Below are 21384 nucleotides of genomic sequence, written 5' to 3'. Positions count from 1 at the left end.
AATTGTAATAGTATTTCACAATATCAGTGCTTTTGTTGCATGTTGATCAAATGAACACAACTTCAAACTTTTGAATATTAGTGTATACTGTTCTTGCATCTTGCATAGCAGTTTGGAGGACTATGGCTTCATATTGACTTTGGCTTAACTTGCATCAAGGATTCATTAGTCATTGATCGCACATACAGTATCCCCAGAAAACAATTTTGTACATTCAAAGAATTAATTAGTTTATGCTTGTTTTCTTGCAGCTGTGTTGAGGTAGAAGAGCACCATGCTGTGGACATTGACGTTTACCACTGTCCCAACTGTGACGTCCACCACGGACACTCCCTGAGTATGTATCCACTTTTTTTGACTGTTAGGGTCATTGGTTCACCCTTACCAGTAAATTGAAATTAAGCTCCTCAGATTTTTCATTTTTGTGTTTGGAATATGTTACCAACCTAATTATCTGAAGAAGACATGAATTGGTTTAAGAGGATGCTGTTCATGTCTGGTCACTGTGATCAACAAGCATGTTATGGCATTGTGGTAGTATAGTAATGACTGCGATTATTGTTCCGAGGCCAGACGTATTGAGTTCTCTCTGCCTGATTTTACAGTGAAGAAGCGGAGCAACTGGCACAGACACGACTACACTGAGCCAGATGACGACAGTAAGCCAGTGCAGGCTGGCACCTCTGTGTTTGTGCGGGAGCTGCAGGCCAGGACCTTCCCTAGGTATGTGTGCCAACTGTGGGACACCAACACAGTCACGACAAAGCACACCAGCGCTTGGTGCCACCCATGATGCCACACGATTCACATGGGCACAGCCAATGCACTTCTTTGAAGACTGCTCATTGTGGCCTGAAAAGTTTTATTGTAGATTACAAGTCAGTACTTCAGCTAAAGTAATAGTCCCCCCCCCCAAAAAAGGATATTTTAAAGACTGTGCTGGTCGCTCTTTTCCATATAATTTAATGACAAGCTTCACTAAGGTTGCAAAAGCACTATAAAATCACACTACTGTTCAAAACTCTCTTATGCTCACCATGGCTGCATTTAAAAACAATAATATCGTGAAATAATATAAACATTTTAAATGTCCACTTTAATATATTTAAAAATGTCATTTTATCCTTCAGTGTCACATGATCCTTCGGAAATCATTTTAATATGCTGATTTGCTGATCAATAAAAATGTATTATTATTATCAATGTTTAAAACAGTTGTGCTGTTTTTTTAAAAACCATGATGATTTTTAATTTTTTTTTTATGTATAACAAGTTCAAAAGAACAGCATTTATTTGAAAGGGAAATCTTTTGTAACATTATAAATTCCTATACTGTCACTTTTGATCAATTTAATGCTTTCTTGTGCAATTTAATGCTTTCTTGTGTAATAAAAGTGCAATTACTTAAAAAAAAACCTAAATCTTACTGGCCCCAAACCTTTAACTGTGTATATTGTACATGTAGACCAAATCGTTTTATTCATGCATTGGACATTAATCCTTCTCTCATGAACAGCTTTAGCATATTCAAGATTTTCAGTGAACAACAATTTTTTTTTTATAACAAACTGTTTAAATTTTTGTCTGAATAGTTTATACTTCATGTTACGCTCTTTAATCAGTAATTATCCTGTTTTATTCTGCAGTGGAGATGAGATCTTGCAGCAAATGCAGGGCGGTCAGGTCACCCAGAGGTATCTGGAGAGACATGGCTTCCGCTATCCCATCGTTGTAACCAAAATGGAAGGGCTTGGTCTCCAATTACCTCCGCCGGATTTCTCCGTCAAGGATGTAGAACGCTACGTTGGTAAGGAGGGAGATGAGTTACTATCATCCTCTTAACACTTTTTCTTCCACCTTTACCCATTGTGCTCCACATTATACCACTGAGAAGCAGCGCTTCATGGGTTTAAATATTAATTCCATTAAGAGTTGTCTTCATGTAATGGAGTTGCATTACAGTCCATCCACTGCGGGGATCAGATGTTAATCTTAGGTGAGTCAAATGGGTCTAACCTTTTAGCAAACATTAATCAACCCATAATGAAGTAATTGTGTAGATAAAAGTGGTGTACCTTACACCAGCCTAGAAGGCCTCATCTCATTGAGAGTCTGGTCTTTATAGTGTCCGATTACACAGCCGCTATATCTTTCCCACTGAGCTTTGTCCGTAAAGTTTAGGTTACAGCTCACTCCTCTACCTCTCACATTTGTGATAACATATTGTTATCATGATACACACAGCGATCAGCTGCTCCATTTGGGTCCTGGAGGGGTGCCTGTGGCCCACTGGGAATGAAAGTGTGATTATATTGCACTTACTGTGAGGCTACTGCCACACCTTCTGGTGTCTGTCGGGCCACTGCTAATGTTTTAGCCCTTTAATTAAGGTCATTTAACTTTTTATGCTGTTCGAGGTGATCTATTAAACCGTAGTTTTTTTGGTAACCAGCTGGACAAATTTGACATATTGCTACTCTAGCGTAATTTTTGGTCAGGGTGAAGTCGTCCACTTTGCTGACTTGTTCAGAAGAAACTGAACTTCTACTCACTGGCACAAAGTCCACCTTAAGTAAAATAAAAAACTTTTCAATTTTCATCGACGGCTCCTCCATCTCCCCCTCCCCTCAGGTAAAGAGTCTGGGTGTCATCCTAGACAGCACCCTCAGCTTCACTGCACACATCAATAACATCACCCGCTCAGCCTACTTCCACCTTAGGAACATTCACCGCCTCCGCCCTTCTCTCACTCCTCTTTCCACTGCCGTTCTTGTCCATAGCCTTGTCACTTCTCGAATCGACTACTGCAACTCCCTCCTGTTTGGTCTCCCTCAAAAAACCCTCAATAAACTTCAACTTGTTCAGAATTCTGCTGCACGCATCATCACTCACACACCCTCCATCAAGCACATCACCCCAGTCCTCCAACAGCTCCACTGGCTCCCCATCACACACCGCATCCACTACAAAATACTGCTCCTCACTTTCAAAGCCATCCATAACATCGCCCCTCCATACCTGACTGACCTCATTCATATTGCCACACCTGTCCGCTCTCTCCGCTCCTCCTCCTCTCTCCATCTCATTGTCCCGCCAGCCCGTCTCGTCACCATGGGGAGTAGGGCCTTCAGCCGCTCTGCTCCCCAGCTCTGGAACACTCTCCCCCCTGACCTCCGCAACTCTGACTCACTCCCACACTTCAAATCCACACTCAAAACTCATCTGTTTAGACAAGCCTACTCACTCTGACCACTACTGCATTATTCTCCTGTACTGTTTTTAACTGATGTATTTTAACCTGTTTTTATGCTAGTTTTTACCCTAGTTAGTTTTTAGTTTGTTCAAATGCACCTTTTTGTAAGGCGACCTTGAGTGTCCAGAAAGGCGCCAAATAAATAAAATGTATTATTATTATTATTATTATTGTTGGCGACATTCAAAAGCTGAAAGCTGCCTTCGGAGGATGCATTCTAAGGAAGGAAGGCATCAAGGCACATCCGAATCCAGTGTTAGCCTCACTTCCTGTCGGTTTTGAAGGCAGCATAGATGTATCCTTTGCTGCCTATGATATCTCTCAATCCTGTGTGACTGTTGAGCTAAAAAAATAAATATGGCATCTGAAAGTTGCGGGTGGTGGTCAGTTTGTGCGTAAATGTATGTTTTTGACTTTTAATGTTATTTCTAGCAAGAAATTACCATTATAGTAATTAAATATTCGCTTAGTTGTCACCAAAGCCCGCTCTATTCTAGATCATTAAACCGTTCCAATGCCTAGAAGTCTGTCCAAAATATGTTTTGTGAGGTGCCTTCGTGCGCAAACGCTATATTTATATATATATATATATATATATATATATATATATATATATATATATATATATATATATATATATATATATATATATATATATAATATATATATATAATATATATAATATATAAGAACACTTCCCATTCTTTTCTGGTCTATGTGCAAGAGATTGTGATGTGCTTTTTAGCATTCGTAGCATAAAGCTAAAAATGTTCAATTTGAGAAGTGTGAGGAAATCTGTAGACTGACGCTATGCCAGCCAAAAATCTATGCATATAGTTGAATTGCTTGATGAATGTTCAAGTTAACTGCAGTGACGTTATGTCTGGGGCAATGCACTGAAAGCTCTAGCTTTTGTCTTTAATGCACTTTTGACAGGATAGCTGCCCAGCTAATTCAGTTACTTCAGTGGGAAGCTTGCTTGCATGGCTCCCTAGCCAGCGAAATCAAACATTGTGGGTTTTTCCCCCATTGCCATTTGCTTGTAATGAAGAACCGCACTCTACGCCTGCTTTTGTGAAAGCCGCTTTTGTCCCACACTGCTTTGGGTACATTTTATGTCTCCATAACTATAAAAATGTTTGTTGTTACTGGTTAAAAGGAGTAATTAATGGCATAAATGTTTTAAATTATGCACATATAAACGCATATTACAGTCTTGTTGCTTGGAGTGCCTGTAATTTTTTTTTTTTTTTTTATCTAACCCATATTTGTTGTTAGCACCATTGTGGATTTGGAGCCATAAAGGATCCAATAGACATTTTTATAGGCAGTGTTTGCAAGTCATGATCCCAGAACAGCAGTAAAGGATCTCTTCATGGTCTACTTTGTAGGATGAGTTTCCTTCTGGCTTGGTACACTAGGGTGCCGTTTGTGTACACAAGCACCAGCTGTCCTGCTCAGTGTTTGAGGTTTTTCCCAGCAGCTTTCTGGTGGGTTTTGATGTTCTGCCTGCCATTTGTCTTTCTCACAGTTATAAACATCAGCTGATTTCTTGTTAAGAAACATCAAATAAGATCTTTCATTGTAGCTTTGGTGGAGAGATGGCCTTATTTGAGGACAATGGGAAACTTTTTAGTACCAAGAGTGTGGTCATTTGACATGATGGTCATTTGAAATATAATTTATGGCCATTTAATGATGTTGATTATTGCAATTTATCCCTGTTGAGTTTGTTTGGGTAATGATATTTGTTGTAGTAGTCTGTTCCTTTGATGCCCACTCATGCACATCACTCAATTTGCTCCCTTTGCTTATAGGAGGTGACAAAGTGATTGATGTCATCGATGTGGCCAGGCAAGCGGACAGCAAGATGAAACTGAGCGCCTTTGTGAAGTATTACTACAGCCCTCAGCGGCCGAAAGTCCTGAACGTCATCAGTCTGGAGTTTTCAGACACCAAGTTAGTATTGTTTGAAAGCGACTAATTTGCAATTACTGACAGATAACACAAAGGTGCCTTTTTTGAGTGCAAAAAAAACCAACATATATTTAGATGACAACTTGAATGTCTTGCACTCAGGATGTCAGAGCTGGTGGTGGTCCCCGATATCGCTCAGATGATGTCTTGGGTGGAGAACTACTGGCCTGATGATTCTTACTTTCCCAAGCCGTTTGTGCAGAAGTACTGTTTAATGGGTGTAAGGGAAAGCTATACCGACTTCCATATTGATTTTGGAGGCACATCTGTGTGGTACCACGTCCTGTGGGTAAGTTTGCATCACAAACCTTTGATCTTTCTATTCATTAGAGATTCCTGAAAAAATAAATATATCACAGGTTCCACCAAATGAATGTTTCTTGAACAGTTAATCAGCACATTACAATGATTTCTGAAGGATCATGTGACACTGAAGACTGGAGTAATGATGCTGAAAATTCAGATTAGTTCAATTTAATTACAATTAAACTGTATTAAAATAGAAAACAGTTGTTGTTTATTTATAATTTCATACTTTTTTAAAAATATATTTACAAGGTGGGAAAAAAAGTTATTTTAAATTGTAATAATGTCACAATATTACTATTTTTACTGTATTTTTGATCAAATAAATGCAGCCTTTCAAAAACTAAAAATATTACTGGCCACAAACTTTTTAAAGATTTTTCAAAAACTAATTTGCTGAATTATATGACAACTAAAATGAGTGATGATCAATGACTTATTAATTGCCTTACCTGTAGGGGGAGAAGATCTTTTACTTGATAAAGCCGACCCCAGCCAACCTTGCACTATACGAGGAGTGGAGCTCATCCCCGAACCAGAGCGAAGTGTTCTTTGGGGAGAAAGTGGACAAGTGCTACAAGTGTGTGGTGCGGCAGGGAACAACACTTCTGATTCCAACGGGTTAGCATTATTTCTTCTTTTTGGGCACATCAGTTTTATTTATTTATTTATTTTATTTTGTATGATGCTATTCAAATAAAATACAATAGCATAATTGAAATAAATTTTTGTTTTGTTTTTTGTTTTGCTGAGGTTCCACAATAAATTATATTATACAGTATCTTTGAGGTGTACGTTTTTTTTATTTATTTTTTTTATAAAAAAACAAAACAATTTTAATTAGGTCATCCTAAGGTACTTTAAAGGGGACCTATTATGCCCCTTTTTACAAGATGTGATATAAGTCTCTGGTGTTCCCAGAATGTGTCTGTGAAGTTTCAGCTCAAAATACAGAACAGATCATTCATTCTAGCATGTCCAATTTGCCCCTATTTGGGTGTGAGCAAAAGCACGCCGTTTTCGTGTGTGTACCTTTAAAGGAGTAGCTCACTTTAAGAAGAAAATTACCCTAGGACTCACCCTCAAACCATCCTAGGTGTATATGACTTTCTTCTTTCAGACGAATACAATCTAAGTTATATTAATAAACACCCTGACGCTTCCGAGCTTTATAATGGCAGTGAATTGCAACCAACAGATTGAAGCCCAAAGTGCATCCATCCATTATAAACAAACTCCACACTGCTCCGGGGGGTTAATAAAGGCCTTCTGAAGCAAAGCGATGAGTTTGTGTAAGAAAAATATTCATATTTCAAACTTTAAGTAAAATAATACCTTCCGGCCAGACGGACATACGGATTTGACTTAAGTGTAAAGCGCAACTTATGTGAGTAATGCGACGTACTGCTGATATTTACTCTACGCCATGACTTCTGACTTCATAAGTTGCGCATTAGGCGCAAGTAGACTGCGTTTGGCCGGTAGCTAGAATTTTACTTTGAAACGTGTTAAATATGAATATTTTTCTTACACAAACTCATCGCTTCAGAAGGCCTTTATCAACCCCCCGGAGCCATGTGGAGTTTGTTTATGATGGATGGATGCACTTTTCTGAGCTTCATATCGATGGTTGAAATCCACTGCCATTATAAAGCTTGGAAGAGCCAGGACATTTAATTATTAATATAACTCCGATTGTATTCGTCTGAAAGACGAAAGTCATAGACAACTAGGATGGCTTGAGGGTGAGTAAATCATGGGGTCATTTTCATTTTAAAGTGAGCTACTCCTTTAAATCCAAAAAAGCTGATCCTCCCCACCCCTTTTCCAGAAGAGGACAGAGCCTTTACATATCATGCTTCAGATACTCTGCAACAAACAAAACTGGGGAATCTCACGCAGCTAAATTGTCAGTAGCGGTGTTCAGCCTTATGTGTTTGAACCGGAGTCGGACACAGATGAAGAGACTCCGGAAGAAGTTGCAACGTTTCTGAGTGGTTAGTTGCTTATTTTATGTAGTTGTTGTGGAGTTAGCTTTATTCAACTTATCGATTAGCATCTTCCGATGTGAGTGATCATCTATAAATTGTTGTACAGGTGCTCATGTGGAAACTGTAGTTGCATGTTGGTATCGACCCATCTTTGATAATCAACTTTTGTGCAAATCCTGCATTGAACTGACAAAAACTAATCCTTTCACATTGAAGGAGAAAATTAAGGGTTTATTAGGAACACACGAATGTTGGAGCAAGAGGAACTGGTATTCCACTTACTTTTGAGCAGCTGTCTTTTAATGGTGGTTCCACAGGAAGGCCAGGGCTGATTTGTGTTTTTCGTTTCAGGTTCAGATGTAGCAGGAATGAGCAGCCACCCTTACCACCCAGAGAGACACATGAATCTTAGCGACACATCTTATCCAGTATATTGTTCATTAGTGAAGCTCCACAGTTACAATACAAACATCTATTGTATCATCATCATGACTTCGTTTTATATATGAAGTCAAATGATAGGGTATATTTGGGTGGCATCATAAATCTGAACATTTTATGAAACCACACTCAAAATGAGCAGGTCATGAGAATACGTGGTCTTAAATGAATCTGGTTCCCAGCTGTGTTGATGGCACTAGCAGACCGGTTTAAAACTTTCACATCCCCCTGCTGTGAGACAGACTTCAAAAGTCCTTCAAAAGCTACGATATGAAAGTTGCTCATTGTCGGGGCTCTGCCTCTGAATCTGATGTATATTTATGCTTTCCCACACTTCGCATGTGGCCTATATGTTGAAGCTTAGACAGGAAGTCGTGGATGTAGTTGACAGACTGGTTGTTTGGTGGGCTCTGCAGTCTGCAGTGGTTTTGAAACACTCTGGGGGTTTGATTCACCTCAGAAGATCTCAGTTAGCCGTATAATCATGGCCCACCCAGCAAACGTATGTGAACTTTTGCTTGCCATTTAAAGTTTGTTGTAGGAGCATGTTGGTAAAGTTTGAACTTAGAGGGACATATCAGTGGATTTTGTGAAATTGGTCTCTCGGTCCAGCTTTGCCGCACACCGGATATGAATGGCTTACTGTTGGCTAGAAAGGGACAGCTGCAGTTCAGACCAGATGTCTGAATGTGTCTGCATCTGTCAGTCAGCTGTTGACACACTCTTGACCTCTCTTGCAGGATGGATCCATGCAGTTCTCACCTCTCAGGATTGCATGGCTTTCGGTGGGAACTTCCTCCACAACCTCAACATAGGCATGCAGCTCAGGTGAGCGAGTGCTTTCACTGCTTTCAATTGGAGTGCTGTTGCTTCTGTTAGTCTTGATGGTGTCTCTTAAAAGTTGACCAATACATTTTGCAGATATACATTTTCTTTGTTCCATTGATTACATTGTCTAATATTTTTGTGTTTTTCATATCAGCATATTGGTTTCTGAGTTGTGTACATGTTGTGGCTCAAGTGTAACTACTTATATCCTCATATTAGGTGCTATGAGATGGAGCGGCGTCTGAAGACTCCAGACCTCTTTAAGTTTCCTTATTTTGAGGCCATTTGCTGGTTTGTAGCAAAGAATCTGCTGGAGACTCTCAAAGGTACGTCGTCTTAAATCACTCAGCATGTCGATATAGGGCACTTAAATCATTGGCGTGCTGCCACTCCGTTCCCTGGTGTCCCTCCTAATTGTCTGTTTATTGTCTGTCGTCAGAATCACGAGAAGATAACTGTCTGCCTCCAGAATACCTGATCAAGGGAGTGAAAGCTTTGATAACTGCACTGAGGAACTGGCTAAAGAGAGAGGTGAAGGAAATTCTTATCACACAAGAAACTGCATCATGATATCAATTCTGTCATATCAGCAGCGAACCGTACCCCAGACTACCCTTTTTATGCGGACTCTGGGTACGGTTCGCAGGTGCGCACCCGAGTTTGGAAAACAGCGTTTACATCTTTTAAACCAACCGAAAATCTGATGTCAGTTGAACCCGGGTGCGCATCAAAAGTGCTAGTGTGAAATCACCCTTAAAACAACTTAACTCTAAAACCACCTGCAATCATCCCATTGTACATTGTAATCCCTGATTAAATAATGAGGGCAAGGGGCTTCCCAAAAGGGTCGATATCTGGTGTCAGTAGTACTGGGTAAGAACCTGAGGTTTGTTCTGTGACACAAACCCCTTATTGTCTACCATGTGTGCCCATTTGCCCAGGTCACAGAGCCAGCCAGCGAGGTCCCTGACCATATCAGACCCAACCATCTCATTAAAATGCTCACTAAGGAAATCCAGTACCTTGAGGTAAGCCAGACGGCTTGAAACCATGGCCATACACAGGCTTTTAGAAATACAGAGGTCTGAAAACCGAGCTTGCTTGGGGGGTTGGATTTCGATTCTCCTGATCTACATATGTGCATTTTAAGTAAACCTAAAATGTAAAGTGTAAAATGGTCTTATTACGAATCAGTTTGTGCCGTCTAGTGTTCTTCAGTTTGAGTTGTTTGAACTTGAGTTGTTGTATTTGATCTCACATTTCTGTTTTAAACACTCAAGGAGTATCAGAATGGGAATTGTGGAAGCAAGCCAATGAAATTTCAAGGAAGCTCTGTGTGTCCTTCCACGCGGTCGGCACACGAGAGAGGGTCTCACGCGCGCAGGAACGCCAGACGTCTTCGTGACCACCACCACCATCATCATCATCACCACCATCATCATTCTCACAACCCTAAAGTTCCTTCCAACCTTGACATCTTCGAACAGCACACACAAGAAGTTTTAAAGAGACTTGAGATGGGTCCTTATGAGGAGGTAATTGGGATTTATGAATACCATAAATGCCATTCAGGCTAATCTATCTATAGGGAATAATTTTCCTGAACAATTGTCTTTCAGGATGCCACCTTTAACCAGAAGGTCAACGGCAAGTTCAACAAGGTTTCTACGGCCTCAGCTGCAATGGCAGAGCGGAGTTTGGACACTGACTTGCGACTGGTATTGTGCAATGGACGTATAGTCAGGTAAACCACATTAACATATGATGATTATCTCGCATTAGTCAGTAACTGCAATAATTGTAGCACTTAAAATCACCACATTACCAAATACAAATGACTCATGCTGGCCTTCATGATGGTGTTAAATTTAGAAGGATTATGTAAGGTAATAGTCATTTTATCACTCTACTTGCAGTTGCAATGTTTTTCTTGTCCTATTTTGGCTTTTTTGGGTCATAAAATATTGGGAACACCTTCAAGTCCTTTTTCCCCCTCCGATTTTTCCCCGTCCGTTTAACTGGCGCGCTGGTTAAACTCCGCGAGCGCGGCCTCCGTACTGCACTCCCCAGTATTCATCTTGCGAATCTCCGATCTCTTCCTAACAAAATGGACGAACTTCTTCTCCTCACCCGCACTAACAAGGATTTTTTAAACTCCGCTGCTCTGTGCTTCACTGAAACCTGGCTGAGTGAAGCCATACCGGACAACGCACTACATCTGCCGGGCTTTCAGCTGTTCCGAGCGGATCGCATCGCGGAACTAACGGGGAAAACGAGAGGTGGTGGATTGTGTTTCTACATTAACGAAAGTTGGTGTTCAGATGTAACAACACTGAAGAAGATGTGCTCTCCTAATTTAGAGGCACATTTCATAAACTGTAAACCTTTCTACTCGCCGCGGGAGTTTTCCTCATTCATTCTCGCGAATGTTTACATTCCTCCAGACGCGTGTGTGAGCGCGGCGATACAACAGCTGGCTGAACATATAGCTGAAATGGAACAAAGGTACCCAGACTCTCTTTTAATCATTCTTGGGGATTTTAACAAAGCAAATCTCTCCCGTGAACTGCCAAAATACAGACAGCATGTTACATGTCCTACCAGAGACAGTAATATATTGGACCACTGTTACACCACGATAAAGAATGCGTATCACTCCGTCCCACGGGCAGCTTTGGGGCTCTCTGATCATTGTTTGGTTCATCTTATACCGACCTACAGGCAGAAACTGAAATCAGCTAAACCCGTAATAAGGACTGTAAAAAGATGGACCAACGAAGCAGAGCAGGATCTACAGGCCTGCTTCGATTGCACTGATTGGACTGTTTTTGAAGCTGCAGCCACCGATCTGGATGAGCTCACAGATACTGTAACATCATATATCAGTTTCTGTGAGGATACATGCATTCCTACCAGGACATTCTTATCATTCACTAATGATAAACCATGGTTTACTGGGAAACTCAAACAGCTTCGTCATGCCAAAGAGGATGCTTACAGAAGTGGGGATAAAATCTTGTATAACCAGGCCAGAAACAGACTGACAAAGGAGATCAGAGTTGCTAAAAGAAGCTACTCTGAAAAGCTGAAAAACCAGTTTTCAGCCAACGACCCGGCATCAGTCTGGAGAGGCCTGAGGAACATCACCAACTACAAATCACCATCCCCCCGATCTGTGGAGAATCAACAACTGGCTGACACTCTCAATGCATTCTATTGCAGGTTTGAGAAGCCCAGACTCACACCTCACACCCGCTCTGATGTGCACTTCACACATCCACCATCACCTCCTGCAACCCCTCTCCTCCCCCCTTCTGCCATCCAACCTGAGCTTAAGGTCTGTGTGGAGGACGTGAGCCGAGTCTTCAAAAAACAGAAGACTAGGAAAGCTTCAGGCCCAGACGGCATCTCATCTGCTTGTCTAAAAGCCTGCGCTGACCAACTGGCCCCAGTCTTCACGCAGATCTTCAACAGATCATTGGAGCAGTGTGAAGTTCCCTGCTGCTTCAAACGCTCCACTATCATTCCGGTTCCCAAAAAACCTAAAATCACTGGACTTAATGACTACAGACCTGTCGCTCTCACGTCTGTGGTCATGAAGTCGTTTGAAAGACTGGTGTTGGCCTATCTGAAGGACATCACTGGACCCCTTCTGGATCCCTTTCAGTTTGCTTACAGAGCAAACAGGTCTGTGGATGATGCAGTCAACATGGGACTGCACTATATCCTGCAACATCTTGACAGACCTGGGACTTATGCACGGATCTTATTTGTGGACTTCAGTTCGGCCTTCAATACCATCATCCCTGATCTTCTCACAGCCAAACTGACTCAGCTCTCCATGCCATCCTCAATCTGTCAGTGGATCTCCAGCTTCCTGACAGACCGGCAGCAGCGAGTGAGACTGGGGAAGCTCACATCCAGGACCCTCACCATCAGCACTGGCGCCCCCCAAGGGTGCGTTCTCTCCCCACTGCTCTTCTCCCTGTACACTAATGACTGCACTTCTAAAGACCCCTCTGTCAAGCTCCTGAAATTTGCAGACGACACCACCGTCATCGGTCTCATCCAAAATGGTGACGAGTCTGCTTACAGACTGGGGGTTGAACAGCTGGCTGTCTGGTGCAGCTATAACAACCTTGAGCTGAACACGCTCAAAACAGTGGAGATGATTGTGGATTTCAGGAGAAAATCCCCAGCACTCCCCCCTCTCACCATCATGAACAGCACTGTGGAAGCAGTGGAGTCATTCAGGTTCCTGGGCTCTACCATCTCTCAGGACCTGAAGTGGGCAAATCACATTGACTCCATTGTGAAAAAGGCCCAGCAGAGACTGTACTTCCTTCGCCAGCTGAAGAAGTTCAATCTGCCACAGGAGCTGCTGATCCAGTTCTACTCAGCCGTCATTGAGTCTGTTTTAAGCACTTACATCACTGTCTGGTTTGGTTCAGCTACCAAATCGGACATCAGGAGACTACAACGGACAGTCCGGACAGCAGAGAGGATTATTGGTGCCCCCCTGCCAACCCTCCAGGACCTGTACTCTTCCAGAGTGAGGAAGAGAGCAGGTAAAATCATCACAGACTCCACTCACCCTGGACACCCCCTGTTTGAACTGTTACCGTCAGGACGGCGACACAGATCACTGGCCACAAGAACATCCAGGCACAGGAACAGTTTCTTTCCACAGGCCATTTCCCTTCTGAACACTTAACATGCCCCCCAAGGCATATGCCTGCAAGTGCAATACTCCCACTGTCTAGTGCAATATTCTCTTAACTCAGGTGATATTTATATTTATATTTATATTATTCATACTACTCAAAATACTGTAAATATGTTCATAATCTGTAACATGCACTAGACTCCCACTGTCTAGTGTAATATTCTCTAACTCAGGTGATATTTATATTATTCATACTTCTCAAAATACTGTAAATATGTTCATAATCTGTAAATGTTTATTCAGACTAAACCCAACTGTGACCCCTTTTTTTTACTTTTTATACTATTTTATTTTATTTTATTTTTTTATATATTTTATTCTTAGAATTTGTATTACTATGTTTCTTGTTGTATTTGTATTTGTATATGTGCACTGGAAGCTTCAGTACCAAGAAAAATTCCTTGTGGGTGCAAGCACACTTGGCAATAAAGCTCTTTCTGATTCTGATTCTGATTCTGATTGTCTACACAGAGATAACAGGCAGCATGTTGCTGAAAAAAGACCAGGGTTAAAGGAAGAGGAGGACTTCAGAGACGTGACGAGGGATTCACTCAAGATTAAACTAGTACCTAAAGAGGAGGAACAGGAAGTGGATATTCGAATGAGTGAGGATAAGCATCATCATGTAGCCAGAGAAGTGACATCCTTTACAGGTACCCTCAAAAGTGTCAAATTCAACCCCGCAATTTTATTCCCAATTCTTGTGAAAAAAGTTTTCAGATATATTTGAGTAAATATTGTGTACATAATTAGTGTGGATTTTGTGTGCTCTAATTAGTGTTATTTGAATTAGCTTTTATTTTATTTTTTTATTTTATAAATTAATATTAATTTTATAATAATATTTTTTGTATAATCGGTTTTAATGGTTTTTTTTATTTTCATTTTAGTCATTTTGTTATGTGCTTTTGTATTTAAATTTTTTATATTTAGGTTTATTCTTTTTCTTTTTTTTTTAACAACTTATTTCAGTTTGACACTTTTTCAAATAATATTTATATTGTATTTTATTTCAGCTTTATTTCAATTGACAGAAATGTTTTAAAAGTGTTAGATTTAGTTAACCATAATAAGCCTAGCTCTAATCACAAGCATCAGCCATGTTAAAACAGCTTGTATTACTTATTCCCTCAGCTAGTGCACGAAATCTCATTGATATTTTTGTCCCTGCCGGTAAAAAGGAGCTATGTCTTCCACAGATCTTAGTAAACAAGAGAATTCAGATCTCAGGAACCGAGAAACCGTACATTCCGACATCTCATCAGACTCTGAATCAGAAGCGGAGTTCACTACACGGGTATGCTGCCATTTCCCTTCATGCACAGGAAGAGCAATAAGTCCAAGTTTAGGTTTAATCTGCTCTTCTTATCCATGCAGAAAAAGAACTGCTCTGAGGAGGAATCTGAAAGCTCTTCAGAGGAAGAGGAGGATGAAAAGATTAGGAGGAGTGGAGATGATGAAAATGAGGCCAAAAGTTGCTCCGGCTACTACAAGGAGTCCAGGCAAAGACTTGACCGTTTTGAGAAATGTCTTAAAAGGTGAGAGCTGATAGGGTTTTTAGATGCCTGACATTGTCACAAGACGACAAAATGCTGGGGGAGATTTTAGGGTTGTGCGTGTGTAAAACTAGATCTCAAATCACATTTGCAGTGAGTCTGCTACCTCGCCAAGCAAAGAAGAGGATGCTATCCAGGGAATGCTGTCTATGGCAGGGCTGTTGTATTCTCACCAATCAGAAGATCCCAGCAGTTCACAGGAATCCTGGTGGTCCCGAAGCAACCATCACTCCCCTGACTACAGTAAGACTTCATGAGAGTTTTTTTTATCGCTAAACGGCTTATTTTTTCCCCCCTATAACGTATTGTTATTTTGATAAATATGCATGTATTCTTTTTCAATTCTCAGGTAAAAAGGAGATTGCGTCCGGAGAGGAGAACCAGGATTCAGACAGCAATTCTTCACAGGTAACTTCTCAATGAGTTTTATTAAATATTTGCATACGTCTGTTAACCCAATCTTAATCTGGCATACTGTTTAGAGTGTATCAGTCATGTTCCAGAAGTAAAAACTGTAATTAAACTGTAATGTGAACTCTGGGGTTGTTAATTAATGGTATATGCCTTTGTTTAAGCCATCTGTTTGCATCATTTAACCTTAAAATAATCGTTTAAAGCCGATTCCACCAATCAATACATATTTTGCAGTTAACTTAAAATAGTGTTTCTATAGGTGTAATCAACAACATAAAATGGGTTGTGTAATATTTCACCATAGTTTTATTCCGATTGTCATTCGCAGGGCTACATGGGATTGTAGTTTTTCCCTCACTAAAGCCATTAGTTACCCAGTCTTGTACCTTTTGTCTTTTTGTCCAATCTGCAACGTTTTTGTTTCAAATCAAAGTTTGTAATGTTGTGATTTCCCTGGTAGCTAATTGGTTTTGCTTGTGGCTTATAATGCTTTAACAAAGACTGTATATATTCACATAAATTCAAATTTGTTTAAATTTGAGAAATTAACAAATTATTTGATACTAATTTATGCATTTATTCAAAATAGAGGGCACATAAATGTGGCCACCGTTTCAATCTTTTTTTTCTTTCTTTCTTTTTTTTTTAGGAGGGATTCCGGGAGCGTGAGCATTCAGAAGGAGGATGTCAGGCCAAACTCATGCATAGGATCCAGGAACACAAGAACTTCATGGACAGCCAGGGCAGTGGCAGCAACAGCAGCAGTGAGGCGTGGAGCAGTCGCACACACTCCCCAGCCCATGGGGAAAGCCTTACATTGGGCTACCAATACTGTGAGACATCCCTGTCACCACCCCTGCACCCGTCCAAGAGGCCTGCCTCAAATCCCCCACCAATCAGCAATCAGGCCACCAAAGGTACACCATTACCATTTTCTCTGCAGATTAAACATATTAGTAAGTCTTTTTACTTCCGGTTTTGTATGCATTTATATAGTTAGTAGGGGTGGGGAAAAAATCTATTCACATATGAATCGCAATTCTATCTTCTGCCGATTCTCAAATTTAAAAAATCGATATTCTAAAGTGTTGCATTTCCTAAACTTTGCTGCACTACAAAGTTATTGACTCGTTTGAGTGTTATTAACCACAATAAGCCACGAAAAAGGACTCAAGGTGGTGCTCACGCTGACAGACACACACACAGCTGCCTGAAGCTCGAGCACAGATGCATGCGATCCTGAAAGCAGTTCTCTTTCACTGCTTTAATGCGCTTGAATGGTCAAAATACACACACAATTATGTCAAAATACACATCGTGTGAAGTATATTCACAAAAACAGTCTGTTATGTCCTACGTGAACGTAAACAGTTGGGAGCAAATCGGATGTGTATCAGTATATGAGATCCATGCATTAGTTCTTAAATGGACAGCAGCCTAATAAACTGTAGCCAATGATGTTAATAAATAAAAAAATCTGAAAATCACTCATTGCTTTTGACTGAATCACTTTTGTATCTTGATCATGAACCAATTTATATTTAATTCAGACAGTGAAGACTGTACAGTGTTTTATTTTTACATTTGATTATTCAATTTCTGTAGTATTTCTTAAAGGGATAGTTCACTTTGAAATAAAATTTTGGTATGTTTTAGCTTACCTCAAGGGCATCCAAGATGTAGGTGTCTTTTTTTCCGCAGTAGTTTCAATTTTGATATTTTTAGGTCAAACCGTTCTTGTCTGTCAGTCATATAATGCAGGTCGATGGTCATTATCTCAAAGAGCATGCACAGAGAAGTCCAAATTAAAACAATTCCCCATCGTCCAAATTAAACAATTCCCCATCGTAAGTACACATTGATGGCCCAAGACACGAAACGAGCGGTTTGTGTGAGAAAACGAACAGTATTTATATAGTTTTTACCTCTTGTACACAGCCATGTCCAAGTGATCTGAGAGCGCGGGCGGGTATAGATATATACACTAGATGTCGCCTTGGCTACGGTTTCCAATGAACTGCAGTAGCCAAGGCGACATCTAGTGTATATATCTATACCCACCCGCGCTCTCAGATCACTTGGACATGGCTGTGTACAAGAGGTAAAAACTATATAAATACTGTTCGTTTTCTCACACAAACCGCTCGTTTCGTGTCTTGGGCCATCAATGTGTACTTACGATGGGGAATTGTTTTAATTTGGACTCTGTGCTTGTGTTTTGAGATAATGACCATAGACCTGCATTATATGACTGACAGACAAGAACGGTTTGACCTAAAAATATCAAAATTGAAACTACTGCGGAAAAAAAGACACCTACATCTTGGATGCCCTTGAGGTAAGCTAAAACATACCAAAATTTAATTTCAAAGTGAACTATCCCTTTAAGACATGTTAAATAAAACTAGGCTACTGTACCTGAAAAACTTTTTTCAGTTTTTTCTGTCTGTCCTGTGTTTGTTTATTTGCATTTTATTTACCAGTTTTATATTTGCAAAAGTTTTTATTTTATTTATGTACAAAGTAGTTTTTCTATTTGTCTCAGGGCTGCCTTGCTTTATTACAGAAGACTGTAATATGATTGCAGTCAGCTTAAATAACCTATATTTAATAATTATTAATTATTTAATAATTATTTTTCTTTTCTCTTTCTTGTAGGTAAACGTCCTAAGAAAGGCATGGCTACGGCTAAGCAGCGACTGGGCAAGATTCTCAAATTGAGCAGACACAACCCCTTCTTTGTGTAGTACTAGTGATGGGATGCTGAGTCTGCATGTTAAAGGTGACAGGGTATAAAGTGTGTTTGGTTCAACACATTTGGTCATAAACATTGAATTGGCTACCAATCAACCCGAAGCTTCAGAATGATCTGAAAAAGTGTAAAATAGCAATAGCAAAATAGTTTTGCTAAAATACATCCAAATGATCAATGTGACAAAGGAAATAAGACAGAAAACATCCCTTTTTAAGGCTTTTGGTTCTCAACGATTGCATCAAAATCAGGTTTTCGAAGCTGAAAGCAAAGACTAGCATGTTGCCAGGCTGCTTCCCACAACTAAAAACACTTCTTCAATGATGTACGCCTTAAACAAGGCGGCAATTGAGTGATGAACTGATTTCGTAAAGGTGCTTGATTTTTTTGTTTCGTTTTTTTTGTCTTCTCATTTTGTGATTGCAACCGACTTTTCCTAGCAAAGAAAATTTGCATTACTGCCTAAAGACAAAATTCCCCAAGGTTGATCGCTTGAACTACCTGACCTGTCAATCAAAATGTTCTCAAGTTTTAAGAGAAATTAAAGAAAACAAATATTTTTGTCAGCATTTGTATTCATATTGGCATATTTTGTATTACAAGCTAAGTAGTGGGGGGTAGTTTAACTATATTTGGTCCTCTGTTGCCACCTAGTGGGCATCCGGAGACTGACTGTTTGAAGCTATCATTTAAATGGGGCACGTGACAACACATTTTCCCTTAATTTATTCCTTTTTTTTTATGTTGGTGCTTGATTTTTCTTTTTTCAATTTTTTTCTATACTGTTAGTAAATTACATATTTATTACTGATGAAAGAGAACAATTTATTTCACTAAGCATTTAGGGAGATTTGCTGTTTTTTAGGGTCTTAATATGCATCTGTTTTGAAACCTGTTTAGATATTTGTGGCCGTACAGACATTTGTGCACGAGCTCAGCCATTTTTCAAAATTTCAGCTGTATTTGTATTGCATTGTGGGTAAGAACAAAATGTGTTGTGTAATAGGAAGCCAATATTTAATCAAAAAACCTCCCCAATATATGTTAAAGGTTTTTTTTTGTTCTTTTCCGACATCCGAACTGAATCAGTAATGCCACCTCCTGTTACTTGGCTGTTTTTTATTGTTATTCTTAAGATCTGGTTTCAGAGATGTGTTTTTGTTTCCAGAAGTATAAAGTTCAGCTGCCTCATCAATTTCTAAAGCATTGAAACACTGTTTGAACTGGTGCTGTGTATAGTGAGAAAACGAGACGTTTAAGACGGCCGTGGAGCGTGGGAGAATGTTTACCTTTTTTACGTTGAGATGTATTTGGCTACACGTCTTTCTACAAAGAAACGAAAAGAGTATTTATTTTTGTAAAATAAGTCTTAACAGAGAGAATTTTTTTGCAACTGTACCAACAACGTCTATCGAAATATGGCGATGGCCTGGCGTTTTGTAAGATATGTGTGTGATTTGGAGGTAGTTTACTCTGGTTCTGTGTGAAAGACCTCAGGTAATTGTTCACGCTCAAGGTTTTGGATTCCCTTTGATGAATGCCAAATAATGTAATTATAAAAGTCAGGTCTTGCTTTCAATTGTGGTGTCCCGACAGCAAAAAGAGCTGTTCTATCTAATCTTATATGAACATTTCTTAAGTATCCCAGTGAAAGAAAATCTCCTCCTTTTTGTATTCCCATTTTGTTTAAAACATTTACAGCAACTTCAACATAATCTACAAAGCTCTTCAGGCAATAACACACATTCCATAAGCTTCCAGGAACTTTTCTCTGATGGATTTCATTGACTTGCTGAGGTACAAGTACAGCAGCTCAGGGCTCACATATGGACTGTTTTTCTGACAAAAAGGGCTTCAGTCAACCCAAAGCTGGACCCAATTGAACAGGTGATTACAACCAGCGCAGTATTGCTACTGTATGTCATCTTCCAATGTTTTTATGATGGTTTATTGTGGACTACGACACTCGAGCATTGTGTTTTGATCCATTAGACGATAAAACCACAATGCCATTAATGTAGCACCTGTTGTTTTTCCCCTCGATAAGATCCTAGTTTGTTATGGTGCTATTTGTCTGACCAGGATTTGGGCCAAAGTGCAGTTTGGGGGATTGGAGGAGCTTCTGTGTCTATCAAAAAATGCCGCACTGCACTAACCATGTCCTGCATTAGCTATGTTACACTACACTGTTCGAGTTTTTTTTTATTGTTTCTGTTTTCTTCAACACGATGATTATCTAAATGTGCTTGATAACTTGCTGGCCTGCAGGCAGGGTTTGTACCATGCAGTACTTGTACAGTATTTATTTGGCATTCTCGGTTGTGTTTTCCATTTTCTGGTCTTGCAATCAATTACTTGTTTGTTTATGGTGTGTCCCTTCTCATTTTCAATGCATTCAACTGTTTGAAAATTTTTATATGGTTGTATAATTTTGTTGAATATTTTGTGACACTGTAATCCACAGCTAAGTCTCTTTAAATTGAGATTTTCAGATTTACAATGTGGCCTGTACATATTAAAAGTTTTACGAATGAAGATGATGTTTCTGGGTGTTTTGTTAACATTGATTCACGCTCACATTGCTAACCAGCTGCATGGAATTATCAAAACCGATATTGATCGCATTATTTGGGTCCTTAAAATAGACCATGAGAACTGATTAGAACTGTAAAGTTTTCTTTTGTAATATTTTTTTATTTAATTATTGTTACATTTACAAATCACACTAACCTCTATTATAACCTTAATTATACACACACACATACATGCATATATTGCATACACTACATTATATATATGTGTATGTGTGTATATATATATATTTGAAGAGATCAAAATTAAAGAACAACATACAAATTCCTAAAGTTCAAGGTCACTGCTTAGTCCAATTTAAAGTTATCCTAACAGGAGCAGAAGGGCAGGTTGTTGTTTTTTTTTACCATATTTCATACGTTAAATATATTTTGAAGTACAGTATATAAAACTTAAACGAGACAATAAAAAAATAACTGGTCAAAATTAGAGCACTCATTCAAATACCTCCAAGTTATTGGTGATAATGTGGAAACTGGTGCTAATTTCTTTAATTATCTGGCAAACCCTATTTAACTGGCAGCAAACTTTCCAATTTTAACTGACTT

At 39.6% G+C, this 21384-nt stretch overlaps 1 protein-coding gene across 1 annotated transcript in view; it reads left to right on the top strand.

Annotated features, from left to right (window-relative positions):
- kdm7ab (lysine (K)-specific demethylase 7Ab) overlaps nt 1–20779 on the top strand; it is a 32663-nt gene extending 11884 nt beyond the window's left edge. Inside the window, exons 2-20 of the mRNA XM_082159365.1 lie at nt 252–337; nt 606–723; nt 1647–1807; nt 5071–5212; nt 5333–5519; nt 5995–6157; nt 8709–8796; nt 9016–9122; nt 9236–9327; nt 9738–9824; nt 10077–10331; nt 10416–10540; nt 13994–14175; nt 14722–14819; nt 14900–15060; nt 15173–15321; nt 15428–15486; nt 16142–16409; nt 18151–20779. Coding sequence (XP_082015491.1) covers nt 252–337; nt 606–723; nt 1647–1807; nt 5071–5212; nt 5333–5519; nt 5995–6157; nt 8709–8796; nt 9016–9122; nt 9236–9327; nt 9738–9824; nt 10077–10331; nt 10416–10540; nt 13994–14175; nt 14722–14819; nt 14900–15060; nt 15173–15321; nt 15428–15486; nt 16142–16409; nt 18151–18239 — 2617 coding nt within the window. The 3' untranslated portion in view covers nt 18240–20779. The remainder of the gene's footprint in view (nt 1–251; nt 338–605; nt 724–1646; nt 1808–5070; nt 5213–5332; nt 5520–5994; nt 6158–8708; nt 8797–9015; nt 9123–9235; nt 9328–9737; nt 9825–10076; nt 10332–10415; nt 10541–13993; nt 14176–14721; nt 14820–14899; nt 15061–15172; nt 15322–15427; nt 15487–16141; nt 16410–18150) is intronic.
- Nucleotides 20780–21384: the final 605 nt, after the last annotated feature.

This window comes from Leuciscus leuciscus (assembly GCF_965113295.1).
Source record: "Leuciscus leuciscus genome assembly, chromosome: 25".
NCBI lineage: Eukaryota > Metazoa > Chordata > Actinopteri > Cypriniformes > Leuciscidae > Leuciscus > Leuciscus leuciscus.
The sequence above is the reverse complement of the archived record's forward strand: the minus strand, read 5'-3'. Positions and strand labels throughout refer to the sequence as shown.